The 14,115-nt window shown below is 49.0% G+C and overlaps 6 protein-coding genes across 6 annotated transcripts; 4 read left to right on the forward strand and 2 right to left on the reverse strand.

Annotated features, from left to right (window-relative positions):
* Positions 1-87: 87 nt before the first annotated feature.
* On the forward strand, positions 88-1,115 carry FMAN_09422 (uncharacterized protein; the record flags this gene model as incomplete). The annotated part of the gene is made up of 2 exons (XM_041830265.1): positions 88-609; positions 645-1,115. 2 exons carry the CDS (start codon positions 88-90, stop codon positions 1,113-1,115), a joined length of 993 nt encoding a protein of 330 aa, XP_041680945.1.
* A 1,095-nt stretch (positions 1,116-2,210) lies between these two features.
* Positions 2,211-5,512, forward strand: FMAN_09423 (uncharacterized protein; the record flags this gene model as incomplete). Its single annotated transcript, XM_041830266.1, has 7 exons — positions 2,211-2,372; positions 2,419-2,788; positions 2,838-3,191; positions 3,250-3,793; positions 3,844-3,952; positions 4,004-4,857; positions 4,909-5,512. The coding sequence occupies 7 exons, from the start codon at positions 2,211-2,213 to the stop codon at positions 5,510-5,512; spliced, it is 2,997 nt and encodes a 998-aa protein (XP_041680946.1).
* An 85-nt stretch (positions 5,513-5,597) lies between these two features.
* FMAN_09424 (uncharacterized protein) lies at positions 5,598-6,539 on the reverse strand (the record flags this gene model as incomplete). Its single annotated transcript, XM_041830267.1, has 1 exon — positions 5,598-6,539. One exon carries the CDS (start codon positions 6,537-6,539, stop codon positions 5,598-5,600), a length of 942 nt encoding a protein of 313 aa, XP_041680947.1.
* A 1,812-nt stretch (positions 6,540-8,351) lies between these two features.
* FMAN_09425 (uncharacterized protein) lies at positions 8,352-9,689 on the forward strand (the record flags this gene model as incomplete). Its single annotated transcript, XM_041830268.1, has 2 exons — positions 8,352-8,960; positions 9,009-9,689. 2 exons carry the CDS (start codon positions 8,352-8,354, stop codon positions 9,687-9,689), a joined length of 1,290 nt encoding a protein of 429 aa, XP_041680948.1.
* Positions 9,690-10,065: 376 nt separating this feature from the next.
* On the forward strand, positions 10,066-11,219 carry FMAN_09426 (uncharacterized protein; the record flags this gene model as incomplete). Its single annotated transcript, XM_041830269.1, has 2 exons — positions 10,066-10,441; positions 10,495-11,219. 2 exons carry the CDS (start codon positions 10,066-10,068, stop codon positions 11,217-11,219), a joined length of 1,101 nt encoding a protein of 366 aa, XP_041680949.1.
* A 647-nt stretch (positions 11,220-11,866) lies between these two features.
* Positions 11,867-13,535, reverse strand: FMAN_09427 (uncharacterized protein; the record flags this gene model as incomplete). The annotated part of the gene is made up of 4 exons (XM_041830270.1): positions 11,867-12,580; positions 12,628-12,845; positions 12,907-13,288; positions 13,338-13,535. 4 exons carry the CDS (start codon positions 13,533-13,535, stop codon positions 11,867-11,869), a joined length of 1,512 nt encoding a protein of 503 aa, XP_041680950.1.
* Between the last annotated feature and the right edge of the window lie 580 nt (positions 13,536-14,115).

The following is a 14,115-nucleotide window of genomic DNA, read 5'->3' on the forward strand; positions in this document are numbered from 1 at the left end:
ATCGCACATGACTAGCAACTAAGTTATTCATGCACAATGGGTTCTTTGAGGCTCTTGCGTCGGATAATCAAGTCCTTACATGTGATCATGAGCCGCCATCATCCCGAGGAACTGTGCAGCGGAATAGGAGATGGTATTTCGATTTATATCCGCTGGAATGATGCTCGCCTTGTTGTCTACCTAAATCGCTCCCAGACAAGCATGGGTGTTTCCTCAATCGAAAACAGTTTCCTCGATAGTTATAATGAGGCTTGTAACAACGACGACATCGAAGAAGCCGAGTCTCTATCCGATGAAATCCTTGATGCTGTCGTCGAGGCTGGAAGAGACACCTTCGACCGTCTAGCCCCACCGCCTTCCCCTTGCGACAAGTCTTCCCAAGATCTACATACTCTACTTCTTCCCAAGGAATATTCCTTTTCATTCCAAGCCTTGAACGGAATAGCAGAGGTGGTGCAGAAAGACTGTGGTGCCGGACAGGACACTGTTCTCCTTGGTCAATCTGGCCAACCATTCCACCTCAACATCGACAAAGATTGCAAGCTACCAATCTATTCTACTAAAGAACTCCATGTCGTCGAAAACCTTCTTAACGCGGGTTACATCGCCGTGTGCAAGTCGAAGGGAGAGAGATGTGTTCAAAGGCCGGAGACAGCAAGGGCGAGGACGCCACGCAGCGAGAACTTGAAAGCCTCTGGCAGATTACGAAATCCCCTCACGCAGCTGCCATCCGCGTGCCCAAGCTCCTAGGCTTAATCGCGAATCCCCAAAATGGCAAAACTATTGGGTTTCTGGAGGAATATATCCCTGTCTCCGAAACCTGGGAGTTGTCAACACTTGGAAGCATCGATGATGTTTCTGCAATTGACGAGGGCCGTCGGAGGAAGTGGGCATCTCAGGTTCAGGATACTGTTGATCTCCTACATAAGATTGGGATTACATGGGGTGATGGCAAAGCATCTAACGTATTGATTCATCGCGAAACTGACGACGCATGGGTCATTGACTTCGGGGGCGGATGGACGGAAGGCTGGGTAGATGAGGAATTAAGCGGGACGGTGAAGGGAGACGAGGTCGCAGTCAAAAAGATCATGGAATACTTGCAAGTTTCGTAGTTAGCAAGTAATTGTATCGTAGCATCATTGCCTATCGTTTGCTCTGGACTGCCTTAGAAGTTATCTTGCCACTCATGAAATAGAATTGAGCCATGAGGCAGAATTTTCAAAACCTGCAGTGTTGAGAGCGCAGTGTATTTGTCCTGGCAGGGACAGCTCAGCGGAAACTATTTAGTGGTGTGTGAGCTACTATGTTATGGGTAGTTCAGGCGACCGTTTCTCCCTCGTCCGAAGCCACATTGACATGGAATGCTATTATTACCCACCGGCCAGTCGCAGGAAAACATAGTATAGTATGCCTTGGTCGAGCTGCAGCAATGACGACTCGGGGGACTTCACCGACAGGCATCTCAGCTGCTGTCTCACCAAGAGCCTCCCTGTCTTCGCACCTAATTCGAGGTAGCTGCATCTTGACGGGTGTCGTGGTTGGCCGAATCTGAGACACGGGTCATAGCGGGCGGCTGAAGCCGCGGGGCCGAAGATCACCTTCCTGCATGGGACTGATCAGCTCGGAACTATCGAAAGCCACATGTGCTGCTGTCACTCACTAGGTTGGGCTTTAATGCATCGAGATATTTCGTTTCACAGAGCTCCATACCTAGTCGCTAAGAGCTGGGACTTCGGTATACATGACACCAGATACAGTCCATCCATGAGACCGAGCAGGAGTAATTCTCAAATCCCAGTCCCGCGCATATTGTAGCAATGCAACTGGCCAAGCCTTTGTCGCTATTTTGGCATGCATCATGACCTCAATGACTTGACAGGAATACTGCCTTTGCGGATCCCTTGCTGCAATTCTCACCGGCCGGGTTCGTTCCGACCTGCAGGTCTCAGTTTTCGTGAAGACATGCTGCATATCAACCCCACTACCAAGTCTTGCAGCATTCCGCGCTGTCTGATGAGACAATATTTTACGTACGAGTTGTTGATCTTGTTCATCGATCTGCCAAGGGAGAGAAGTCATACGTCAGTCAACCGGTAAAGATGTAAGTCCGAAGGATATATAAAATGGCGGCATGTAGGCTCATTTGATGGGGTCCAAAGCTCTCTTCTTAAGATTACCAGATTAACAACTTTGATAAATCAGTCATCATGCCTAAGGAAAACGACGATATCCGGGACCAGGAGTTCGATGCTGTCCACGCATACTTCATTGGCCCGAAGGGTTCCAACCTCCCGGATTTCCGAGCCAACATCAACACCATTCTCGATGAACTCCTCGCCGCTCGTCAAGCCTACCACCCAGAAGACCAAGTCAGCACCCTTCATCTCCCCTGTTTCCCCCCTCTAACATCCCCAGGCCTTCATCTCCAAAGAATACCGCCGCTCCCCCGTCTTCCTCAAAGCGAGATCCGATCTCCGGCTCGCCACCGAAAAGGTCGCACAGCTTCTTGGCGAGCACTCAGCTCCCTTCTGGTCACCCCGCTATGAAGCGCACATGTGCACTGACCTTACCATGTCATCGCTCCTCGGGTATTTCATGACCATGCTGTATAACCCGAACAATGTCGCGCTAGAAGCTAGTCCCATGACGACGCTTGTTGAACTTCGAGTTGGGCAGCAGTTGTGTAAGCTGTTCGGGTACAATACTGATGTGCAGAAATCTCCGGTTTCTTGGGGTCATATTACCTGTGACGGGACAATTGCTAATCTTGAGTCCATTTGGGTTGGTACGTATTCTCATGCCCGTCGTGGTGAAATGGAAGTTAACAAGGGTAGCACGAAACCTCAAGTTTTATCCACTCAGCCTCTGCCTTGCACTGCGACGTGGAAAGCTCCAGTTCATTGGGGACAAGTTCTACGCCACTCGTTGTTTTCACGCAACCAAGAAGACACTCTTCAAGGATCTCAAAGGATGGGATCTGCTGAACCTCAGCTCCGAAGTTATTCTTGATCTTCCTAATGAGCTGAACAAGCAATTTGGTATTACCAGCAAGTTCCTCGAGAGCGCTCTTAATGAGTTCAACATCCAGACCATTGGGCGCGAGGTACTTGAGAGGGAGTTCAAAGTCAAGAACCCGATCAAATACTTCGTCAGCAAGACGCGCCACTATTCTTGGCCTAAGGGTGTCGGTAAGTTATTTCCCCGCTGCATTCGAACATGAACAGGTACTGACTAGTCCACCTGTAGCGATTGCTGGCCTTGGTTCGGGCAACGTGATCGGCGTCGACGTCAATAACGCTGCACAAATCGACATCAAAGTCCTTGAGAAACATCTCGAAGACTGTGTCAAGACCGAAACAGCCGTCTTCGCAGTCGTGGCCATCATCGGATCCACTGAAGAGGGCGCTGTCGATAGACTCACCGAGATCCTCCGTCTTCGTGACAAGTTCCAAGAGGAGCATGGCCTGTCATTCCTCGTCCACGCTGATGCGGCCTGGGGAGGCTACTTTGCCACCATGGTCAATCCTGATCGACGCTACAGCGTTGAGGACCAGGGTTCATCTAAGCCAGAGCCTGAATGGTACCTGGATCCCAAGACTGTTGAAGACATCAAAGCCATGGCTGAGGCGGATTCGATCACTGTTGATCCGCACAAGGCTGGGTATATCCCATATCCTGCTGGGAGCTTGGTGTACAAAGATGGACGGATGAGGCATCTGGTTACATGGTCCGGCCCGTATCTGTCGCAGGGTTCCGCCGAGAACATCGGTGTCTATGGCGTTGAGGGCAGGTAAGTATCCCGTTACTTCCAGTATCTGACAGTGACTAAGTCTCTTTTAGTAAACCAGGTGCTTCAGCAATGTCAGCATGGTTCTCCAATTCAACCATCGGCCTCAACCATCATGGCTATGGCAAGTTGCTCGGTGAAGCAACCTTTACCAGCGCCAGAGTAAGCCTCCAAACTCCTTCTATCATTCCTCGTGTGCTTAGATCTCTATAGCTCTCGGCTCACTACGCAACCATGATCAACGACGACTTCATCTGCGTCCCCTTCAACATGCTCGCGGCCGAGAACAACGGTAGTCGAGGGTTCCTTTCCAAGCCCGTTGAGAAGCAACGCGACAAGATCCGTGATCTCATCGTCGGAAAGAAGGACCACGAAATCTTCGCCTCCAAGGACGCAATGAAGATCATCCGCGATCTCGGTTCCGATACCAACATCAACTGCTTCGCACTCAATTGGAAGGACAAAAATGGTAATCTGAACACTGATCTTGAAGAAGCAAACTATCTCATGAAGCGAGTGGTGGATAGACTTTCTATCACTTCCGCCAACACTGACCCCACCGAGATCCCAATCTTCCTGACATCAACCCAGTTTCTCCATGAGGACTATGGCTCTTGCGCTCATAAATTCATGGAGAGAATGGGAGTTGGAAAGTCTAACCAGAGTCTTTTCGTGATTCGAAACGTGGTCATGAGTCCATTCCCTACTCGACAGAACTTTATTGATAAGTTGATGCATGAGTTTGAGGAAGTCATCCGCGATGAGGTTGGCAAGGTTCGCAAGAGGAATGATCCTGGTCAGAAGAAAGTCCAGTTCCTTGTGCAGGGTACACCCGGCTCCTCTGAGGTGTTCCTATCGTTCCAGGCTTCGTTTCATAGCGCGACGAAACGGCAGCAGATTATCCTGTCTGCGACTCTTGATAGTACATTGAGGGACTTTCACAAGGAGCTTACTGGGGGTAATCAGGATAGCATTGTGATGCTTGAGTCGACTGAGAAGGTGTTCATTGAGGATGTTGTCGAGGTGCTTGGCGATCTGGATGTCGTCATGTACGAGAAGGGAACCAAGTAAGTACCCAGCCCACCGATCATCGTTAAATGATTACTGACGTCCTGCAGGAAATACCATCAGAGAGACGGAACTATCACCCTCAACTCAGTAGTCAAGAGTCGCCCTCTCAACTCCATCCACCGCGAAATCGACTACCCCTCCGAATTCATGCCCTTCTACCTCTACGGCAACGAGAAGGAAATCCACTGCTCACACATACTCGTCAAGTCTCCCAACATCTCCCTTGCAGCCAACAACATCACCTTCAACCCCAGCCTCTCCTCCGAGATCAACCATCGCCAATCCATCGCTGAGCTTCTCACGGAGGGTATGATCCTCGGCCTTGTCGAGATCCCCGAGGATTCTATGCAGCCTTTCGCTGAGAAGAACCAGGACTTGGCTGAGGAGTTCTTTTTCCGACAGGGTCAAAAGTTCAAGGTCAAGATTTGGAAGGATCCTAAGGATGCTGCTGCTCATGGGCCGGGTTTACTTAAGGATCTTGGAAAGCATTTGTATGAGGGTGAGATGACACTCGGTGAGAATGTGTTTGTGGATGCTGAGGGGCCGAATGAGGATAAGTTGAAGGATAGAAAGGTTGAGTCTGACTCGTGGCAGAGAAAGTTGGATGAGGTTGGTAGCTTATTGGATGGCACTCACGTCAACTGTCAATAATGCTTCACCACGAACAACAGGGATCATCAGACCAGCTTGAGGAATACGGGTATAAATATCACCTCAATCTATTTGCATTTTGTCTCTATTCGGCCGCTTTAGGCTCCGGGATTGATCTCGATAGCATATCCTTCATAGCCACTGTGAACTCTTCAACCCTGACCATCAAACTCATATGGCTTTCCCCCTTCATGACTCTCAGCTCTGCACCAGGCATGAGCTGAACAGCCTTCTCAGACACCCCAATCGGAACATTGACATCTAGATCTCCATGCCACATTATTATCTTGCCCCTCTCAACTTTGACATCTTCCAGCTTGAAACCCCAATCACTTCCAAATAATCGAGCTTCCCACGCAGTTGCATATCCGCCCTGCTTCATTGCCTCTCTCGTAGCTCTCCCTAGGGACTTTCTAAAGTCCGGATGAGTCTCCCAAACCTCCTTATCGCTTGCTGATCTGGCACTTATGTCTTTATCCATCATTTCCTCCAACTTCTCTGGGTGCTTGGTGTCTCGTGCTGTGTTCCCCAGTACTCTATCGGTAATCCAGCCCACGACTCCTGTAGCGTAAGGCGCTACGTTGAACATAAGTCGTGTCATTGTAAGCATTCCTTGTGTCGAGAAAGACATTGGCATGACGCCAGCGACGGTGCCGATGCCTACCAGACGGTCTGGCGGAATGTCCTTGAGGCATGCAATAGCGTAGGGTCCACCACCAGAGACACCCAACACAGCGAACCTCTTGATGTTGAGGGTATCCGCTAGTTCGAGTATCTCTTTAGGATAGTCGAGAATCCTTCTGTTTTTCTGAAATGTCGAGTCGCCATACCCTGGTCGCGTCGGGGCAATGACGCGTACGCCGTGTTGAGCTGCAGCGCTGCTAATCACGTAACCCTCGTGATGAGACCCCGGAAAGCCGTGGAGATAGAAGAAAGTGGGTGCATCATCATCCTGGGCTCCATAAACTGCATATGAAACCTTTCTCCCGTCGGCTAAAGTGACGATCTTGTCTTGGTGGTCATCCATGTCGCGTACATTGACCTCGAGCAAAGGTCTCCAAGTTGTTGGATATTGAGCGCAAACTAATTCAGGGATATTTTGGAACGGGCTGTCGGGTAGACTTTTCGATATTGAGATCGCTCTAGGCTGGTCCTTCAAAGGATCTGGATTTGAGTTTGGTGATTGAACTACCGATAGCTGACAAAAATAGAAGACAAAGAATTGCGAAGGTTGTATTGAGATCACGTGTTGAGTGAAACAGAGTTGCACAACAAGGCCAACCAACAAGCGGAATAGTCAAATTGAGTTTGACTAATCCAACGTCCTCTGCTCGATATTATTGATTTTATATAGGAAAATCATCATAAAAGTCACTTGAAATCTTAAATGTCATCTCTTTCTGATGGTTGTGTTTATTAGCTGGAGCTGCGTTTTCTTTGCTTCGTTCCCAGGGTAATTCTTGGAATAACTGCAGGCTTCGGCTTGGTGTCGTAACAGAACAATCATTTTCTTCAAAAACCGCTACTTACCCTAAGCTTCACCAGATGAAGTATCAAGCTCTCAAATCAATTGTCCCTTTCGGGCCGTTTCCAAGCTGTTCTTAACTTCTTCCTATCTAGTGTTGGTTTAGGTACAGGGTAGTCTGGCCCGACAAGCCGACAGAGATCCCATGAGCCTGGGGAGAACGGGAGCTGAGAGGATGTTCGTTGACGTGTATCTTGTTCCTTGAATGTTGTAACCGATCGGACTCTGGTGTCTCAGCTGATGCCGATGCCGACAACAAGGCAGATGCTGGTGATGAGCCGCATTCCCCCACGCGACGCTGACAGGAAGGGATGGCTCGAGCGTCGTTCCGCCTCGTTCATCCCGTATTTGCAGGATCCCGCTGCTGCAGGAACCGAGTAGCTTATCTACGAGCTTAAATTACTCACATATCAACTTGTCCTTTTTGACAACCCCAACAAGTTCACGTAGAGTATAATTCATGTCAATTCGGACCAGAAATCATCACCAAATCCTCACGTCGAAATGGCACGACAGCTTTTACCCGCAACCGACCATCTTCATCTCCCAAGGTTCGACCATCTGCGCCCAGACTCTTAGGTGAAACCCCTCGACCTTACCGAGAATATGGATTACGGCCCGACAACTCTCTGAGCGGAATGATACCCTCCAAGCGTCCCCATCTCGGCGAGACTCTATTTATCCAGTGGGGAAGTTCAAGTTCCAAGACCAAAATCATTCACATGACTCTCCATTTCAACGGCTCAATACGTCTCTTCCCGACGGTCCGCAGCCAAAGTCGTCCGTTCAAATTAATTGCTACTGGGATGGTAGGTGGGAAAATCTGGAGAAATCCCCACACGATCATGAACCTGACAAGGGTTCTGAAACCCATGAAATTTTAATCAATCACAACGTGGGCTATATCATCGCGGTATTTCGGCCCGCCCTCCTCGGTCGCACTAATCGACAAACATGGGTCAAGCCCGCGAAACTATTTGAAACTCGGCACTTGTTTCTTTATTGGTTGGACTTGGCATTTCGAATTAGGAAAACGGAGGGAGCGGAGATATAGGGATCTTGATTGGTTGGCGTTGTATAACGCTGGAGTCGTGACCTGAGAATTCGGAGCAGTGTCGTTGAGCTTCCGTGAGGACCTTCATGGCATTGATTTTCGGAGTGAAGCCGAAAGTGGAAGACCCCTATCCGTAGAGTGAAGTAGAAACGAAGAATAGATATAAACCGAGTTCCGGCGGCTCTTGACGATGTTTCTCATGCTCTTCATCTCGCCATTCCTTAGACAAGTCACTGCCTGGTCTCTGAAACTCATTCACTATGAAGTCTCTCTCATTCATCCTCTCAGCCCTGGCTGTTCAGGTCGCTGTTGCTCAAACCCCCGACAAGGGCAAGGAGCAACATCCCAAGCTCGAGACCTACCGCTGCACTAAGGCTTCTGGCTGCAAGAAGCAAACCAACTACATCGTCGCCGACGCAGGTATTCACGGCATCCACCAGAAGAACGGCGCCGGCTGCGGTGACTGGGGCCAGAAGCCCAACGCCACGGCCTGTCCTGATGAAGCATCCTGCGCCCAGAACTGTATCCTCAGCGGTATGGACTCGAATGCTTACAAGAACGCTGGTATCACTACCTCTGGGAACAAGCTTCGTCTCCAGCAGCTTATTAACAACCAGCTTGTTTCCCCTCGAGTGTATCTGCTTGAGGAGAACAAGAAGAAGTATGAGATGCTTCATCTCACCGGTACTGAGTTTTCTTTTGATGTTGAGATGGAAAAGCTTCCTTGTGGTATGAATGGTGCTTTGTACCTTTCTGAGATGCCTCAAGATGGTGGTAAGAGCACGAGCAAGAACAGCAAGGCTGGTGCGTACTATGGTGCTGGATACTGTGATGCTCAGTGCTACGTCACTCCTTTCATCAACGGAGTCGTAAGTTCACTTATTCCATCTAAATGATAGCTATACTTACCTTTACAGGGCAACATCAAGGGACAGGGTGTCTGCTGTAACGAGCTTGACATTTGGGAGGCCAACTCCCGGGCAACTCACATCGCTCCTCATCCCTGCAACAAGCCCGGCCTGTACGGCTGCACAGGCGATGAGTGCGGCAGCTCCGGCATCTGCGACAAGGCCGGCTGCGGCTGGAACCACAACCGCATCAACGTGACCGACTTCTACGGCCGCGGCAAGCAGTACAAGGTCGACAGCACCCGCAAGTTCACCGTGACATCACAGTTCGTCGCCAACAAGCAGGGCGACCTCATCGAGCTGCACCGCCACTATATCCAGGACAACAAGGTCATCGAGTCCGCCGTCGTCAATATCTCCGGCCCTCCCAAGATCAACTTCATCAACGACAAGTACTGCGCTGCCACCGGCGCCAACGAGTACATGCGCCTCGGCGGTACTAAGCAGATGGGCGATGCCATGTCCCGTGGCATGGTCCTCGCTATGAGTGTCTGGTGGAGCGAGGGTGATTTCATGGCCTGGTTGGATCAGGGCGTTGCTGGACCCTGTGACGCCACTGAGGGCGATCCCAAGAACATCGTCAAGGTGCAGCCCAACCCTGAAGTGACATTCAGCAACATCCGAATTGGAGAGATTGGATCTACTTCGTCGGTCAAGGCTCCTGCGTATCCCGGTCCTCACCGCTTGTAAGAACATCAAACAACACCGATGTTCAATATGGATCCTGAGTGTCCACTTGCTGGGAAGCTATTGGAGCACATATGCAAAACAGCTGTCCACTAGCTTGACACGTATGTCGGGGCAAAAAAAAAACTCTTTCTAGGATAGAAGAACATATTGGGTATTGATAAATGTATATAAATGATAGTCTTTTTAGAGTATATTATTTTCAACATATTTTATTTCATCAACATCGCCAACACCAGATCTTGATTTCGTACCCCGATATTAACCGTCCCGAGTGGCTTGCATTAGTGGACTCTTGAGCATCATCCATGTACGTCATCTTCACGTGTGGCTGAGATGTCGCTGATCAAGGGCTAATCCAAGTTAAAAAAAAAACGTCATGGGTCTTCTTGCTTCCAACAATCATCATCAACTTCATCTCAGCCACTTAGAGCATCGCGTTCCAATGCCGCGCTCGTTATCAGCCGTCTCGTCGCTCGAGATCCGAGACCTTAACAGAGATCAGATCCGCTTTTATCATCCTGGCTATCTCAAGCCGTTGAACCTTCTTTTTTGCCTCCCGCGTGTGGACTACAACACGACAGAGGGGACTTTTGGCGTGCACTATTTGACGGCTCTTACCGCATGTCAGATCATCGCGAACAATGCTTTTGAGAAAGGGTACCTAGCAAGGGATGAAAGAGGAAAGGATAGGGTGTCTGACGATGAAACGATACTGCTGCAGCGAGACTACTGGTTCTTCGTCGAAGGCGATGGTAATTACTAGACCCTCACTCGTATCCTGAGGATTCTTACTAAACCCTTTCAGATCGATATGCAATTGTTCCAAGCTTCAGAGACTGGCAATTTCCCCATGACAGACTACCTGAATGGTGGAGTGTCCCAACCTCCAGAACATCACTTTATGCAAAGCGATGCGCCGTCACAAACACAAGCTATGCTTTCACATGGGCACATCTGATCCCCAGGGAAGAACAGAGTTGGTTCAGCAAAAATGGCATGGGTCTTTACGGCGGTGGATCACATACCATCGATGACCCGCACAATATCCTACCGCTCAAGGCAGATCTGTACGTTTGCTTTGATCAAAGCGTATTTGCCCTGATTCCAAAGCAAAGCGGCCAAGCAAACGGCGTGGAGGCAAACAGCCAATACGTTCTTCATGTACTGGATGGAAGAGAAGCGGAGTTCACAGCCTTATATCAGAACAGACCCGTTGAGACTCTTGTCGAGGGAAGCCGGGAATATCTCTTCGCACGATTTGCTTGGTCCATCTTCTCATTCCTCAAGCCCTTCCTTTCATCTGGCGTCGGACGAAGAGTTGTCAGATTCCGACTAAGAGCCTCCGACGATGATGCCGAAGAGGAACACTTGATCTCCGAGATGCAGAATATTTTCATGGATTCCAGAAAGCTTGAGTCGTTGTATGGAGGTGGAAACCGACGGAAGACAGTGTCTCTAGAGGATTCTTATGTGGATGTTGAGGATGAATGGGATGATGAACACCCTGGACGGACTGAGATGGAAGGGTAGTGTGACTTTTTATGACTTATGTATTCGGTCAGCGTGAGGCGATTGCTAATGTTTTGTTCTGATTTAGGAGAAGAAGGTGGTAGTCTATCATGGACGGATCTGTTTAAATTGGCTTCAATGAATTTAATGATTTATGAGTTCAGTGCTTCTGTGATATCACTTAGTGTAATCTAAATATTGAACAAGTCTTCTGATAATGGTCCTTCACTCTACTTCGAAGTCATCGGCATCCTCCTCCACCCGCCAATCAACTCTATCAACAACGACCAGTATCTTGACCCTAGTAATCATTATGGTTACCCTAAGGCCAAGTCCCATAATAGATTCTGTTTGTCAGATCCCTTTACTGGTGATGGCGTCTAATATAGGTTCAGTGTGGGGAGTAGCTCATCAAGTTGTCTTTTACTCTTGCAAGCACTACGTTGCTATAACAGAAGCTCCTAACAACTGGCGGCGAACTGAAAATCACCTTATATAGAGCAAGAAAGAGATGTGATTCAGACAAAGAACGACCGTATGGCTAAATTACATGAGAAAGTTGAATTGGCTGCTGTTCGTGCTGATGGTCAAAATGGGTACTCGTGTAGTACAACATGGCTTTGAGCGGATGTTCTGGGACTCGGAGGCTTCCTTGCAAATCACAGACATTAATGCCCAACTCTCCTGCGAATCCTGATGGCACTGCTCTCCCTTGGAATTCTGTATTCCCACATGGTCGTCATTGGAGGCTCCTCATCCCCAAACTCAACATCATAATTCATAACCAAATAAGCCAACACGACCTTCATGACGTGCGAACCAAAGAATCGTCCCGGGCAGGCATTCTTCCCATAACCGAAACCAAGAAAGCTCTCGTCAAGAGTCACAGCTGAACGAGACGCAGAAGTTCCATCCGCAAAACGAAACGGCTTGAAGGAGCCTGCATCTGCGTAAGAGTCCTCGTCCATGTGTATACTATGCATCGGGACTTCGATATGAACACCAAGTGGAACGTGAATGCCATTGTCGAGAGTTATACCGGGAGAATTGACGCGACGTGGGAGGGCAAAGAGGCCAAAATCGGACCAGCGCATTGACTCGCGAATTGCTGAGTCTGCGAGGACGAGCTTGGATATGGTGGTGCGATCCCAGATCTTGGTAGATGCCAGGACTGATGTTGCCTCATCGCGGAGTTGGGAGAAGGCCGAGGCTGCGTGTTCACCGTTGCAGATGTCGCTGAGAACAGTGCTGAAGGGAATCGATCCGCCTTGCACGAGATTGAAGTTGAGGATCATCATGCGATGGCCTATTCGGTAAGGGTCGAGTTGAGCTGGGTCGCCAGTCGCGGCGCTCGCTTCTATGATCCATTGGAGGATGTTGACCTAGATGACCTTTAGAAGCAGTCCGAGTCGGGAAATGAAGAAATTACCGGCTTTTCTTGCAGAGGATTCCGATTCTTGTCCAGATACTCTTGTATGATTGGAGCACAGTATTTGATGCCTGCCTTTGTGTCCCGCCTGGAATTCCATGATATCAAGGGAGCCAAGATTGGTTTGAGGATTTTCGGAACTAGGGTTATGAATAAACCCTGAAATGGCATGTCGATAGCAAACCGGCGCATGGTCTCAAGGAACACTGCGTCTCTGCCTGTAATGTTTAATTTTGATTAGCCATACTGACTGCTTTCTTGTCCGTGACAACAACTCACATAGTGGAAATCCCACAAGCACTCTGTTCAGGCCTCGGGTGAATATTCTCTGCACGGCTGGCCAGAGCCTTACCTCTCTCCATTCTTGGCTCATGCCGAACTGTTCATCCACGGCAAGACATAGTTCCTCCTGCAATTCAGCTGCAAACTCGTCGAACCTCTTGGTGATCCACTTGCGAATCACATCGACTGTATAATTGCTCGGATAAACCTCCTGATCGCGGATGGTCCATTCAAAAGATAGAGCTTCCGAGGCTGGATCATGGGCTTGCAGCTCATTCTCACGTTTGTTGTAGATGGCCTTTAGTTGGGCCGGGGGAAGAATGACGACTTTGCCTTTTCGAAATGAAGGAATGATGAATGGTTGATTGTGTCGTGAGTACTTAGGCACGGGTCAGTGAGCCCATGTCTTTGTTGAATGCGTTACTCACTTTCTCGTATCCCTCCTTCATCCACTCTTCTGTTTTTGAGAAGCTACGGAGTTTTGCTCTGGTCCATGCAAACCATTCACCTTCTCGAACACCAACGCATGGTATTGTGTCGTAAAAACTATTGTTTCCCGTATTTCTTCGCCATCCGAACCATCCTGTGACAAGGAGGATAAGCGCCAGAATCACGGAGATACCCATAGCACAGCTTAGATATTCACAATTTGAGAGGAGCTTATGCAGCCTGGAAAGTCTCCGGAAATAAAGCGAAGATTAAATGTGAAGAAGACAAAGTTGCGAGAAAGATGCGACAAAGGGAAGCATTATAAAAGTGTCTGAAGGATGAAACGAGAGTAAGCGCTAACTCAGTAGTCGCAACCAATCGAATATGGATCGACAGACCTAACTCATAGCCTGTAAGCAGTTGAGGCTGTGTATTATTATCCAACTAGTTTAATTGGCTACGTCGGTCTATGGGCTCGCATTTCATGCATGGATATTCGGATTAAGAAACGCCAAGAAGTGTGCTCAAATATGTTGTTGCGATAGCTACTGATCCACCCAATGTGACAAGCACTCAGCAACTTTCGTCAATGCCCTGTGTTGAGGAGTCTGCTGGTTGTGGTTTCATATAAATCTAGTCGAGGGCTCTCCCAGTTTGTTCTGGTGTTCAAGATTATGGTGCCATAATCGCCTTCATCATTTCTCATCACCAGCGCGACTTGACTGCAACAACAAGTCAGGCATTGTGGTATCATGTCTGAGTTGTGAGGGAGATGTG

This window comes from Fusarium mangiferae, assembly GCF_900044065.1.
Source record: "Fusarium mangiferae strain MRC7560 genome assembly, contig: FMAN_scaffold004, whole genome shotgun sequence".
NCBI classification, from domain to species: domain Eukaryota; kingdom Fungi; phylum Ascomycota; class Sordariomycetes; order Hypocreales; family Nectriaceae; genus Fusarium; species Fusarium mangiferae.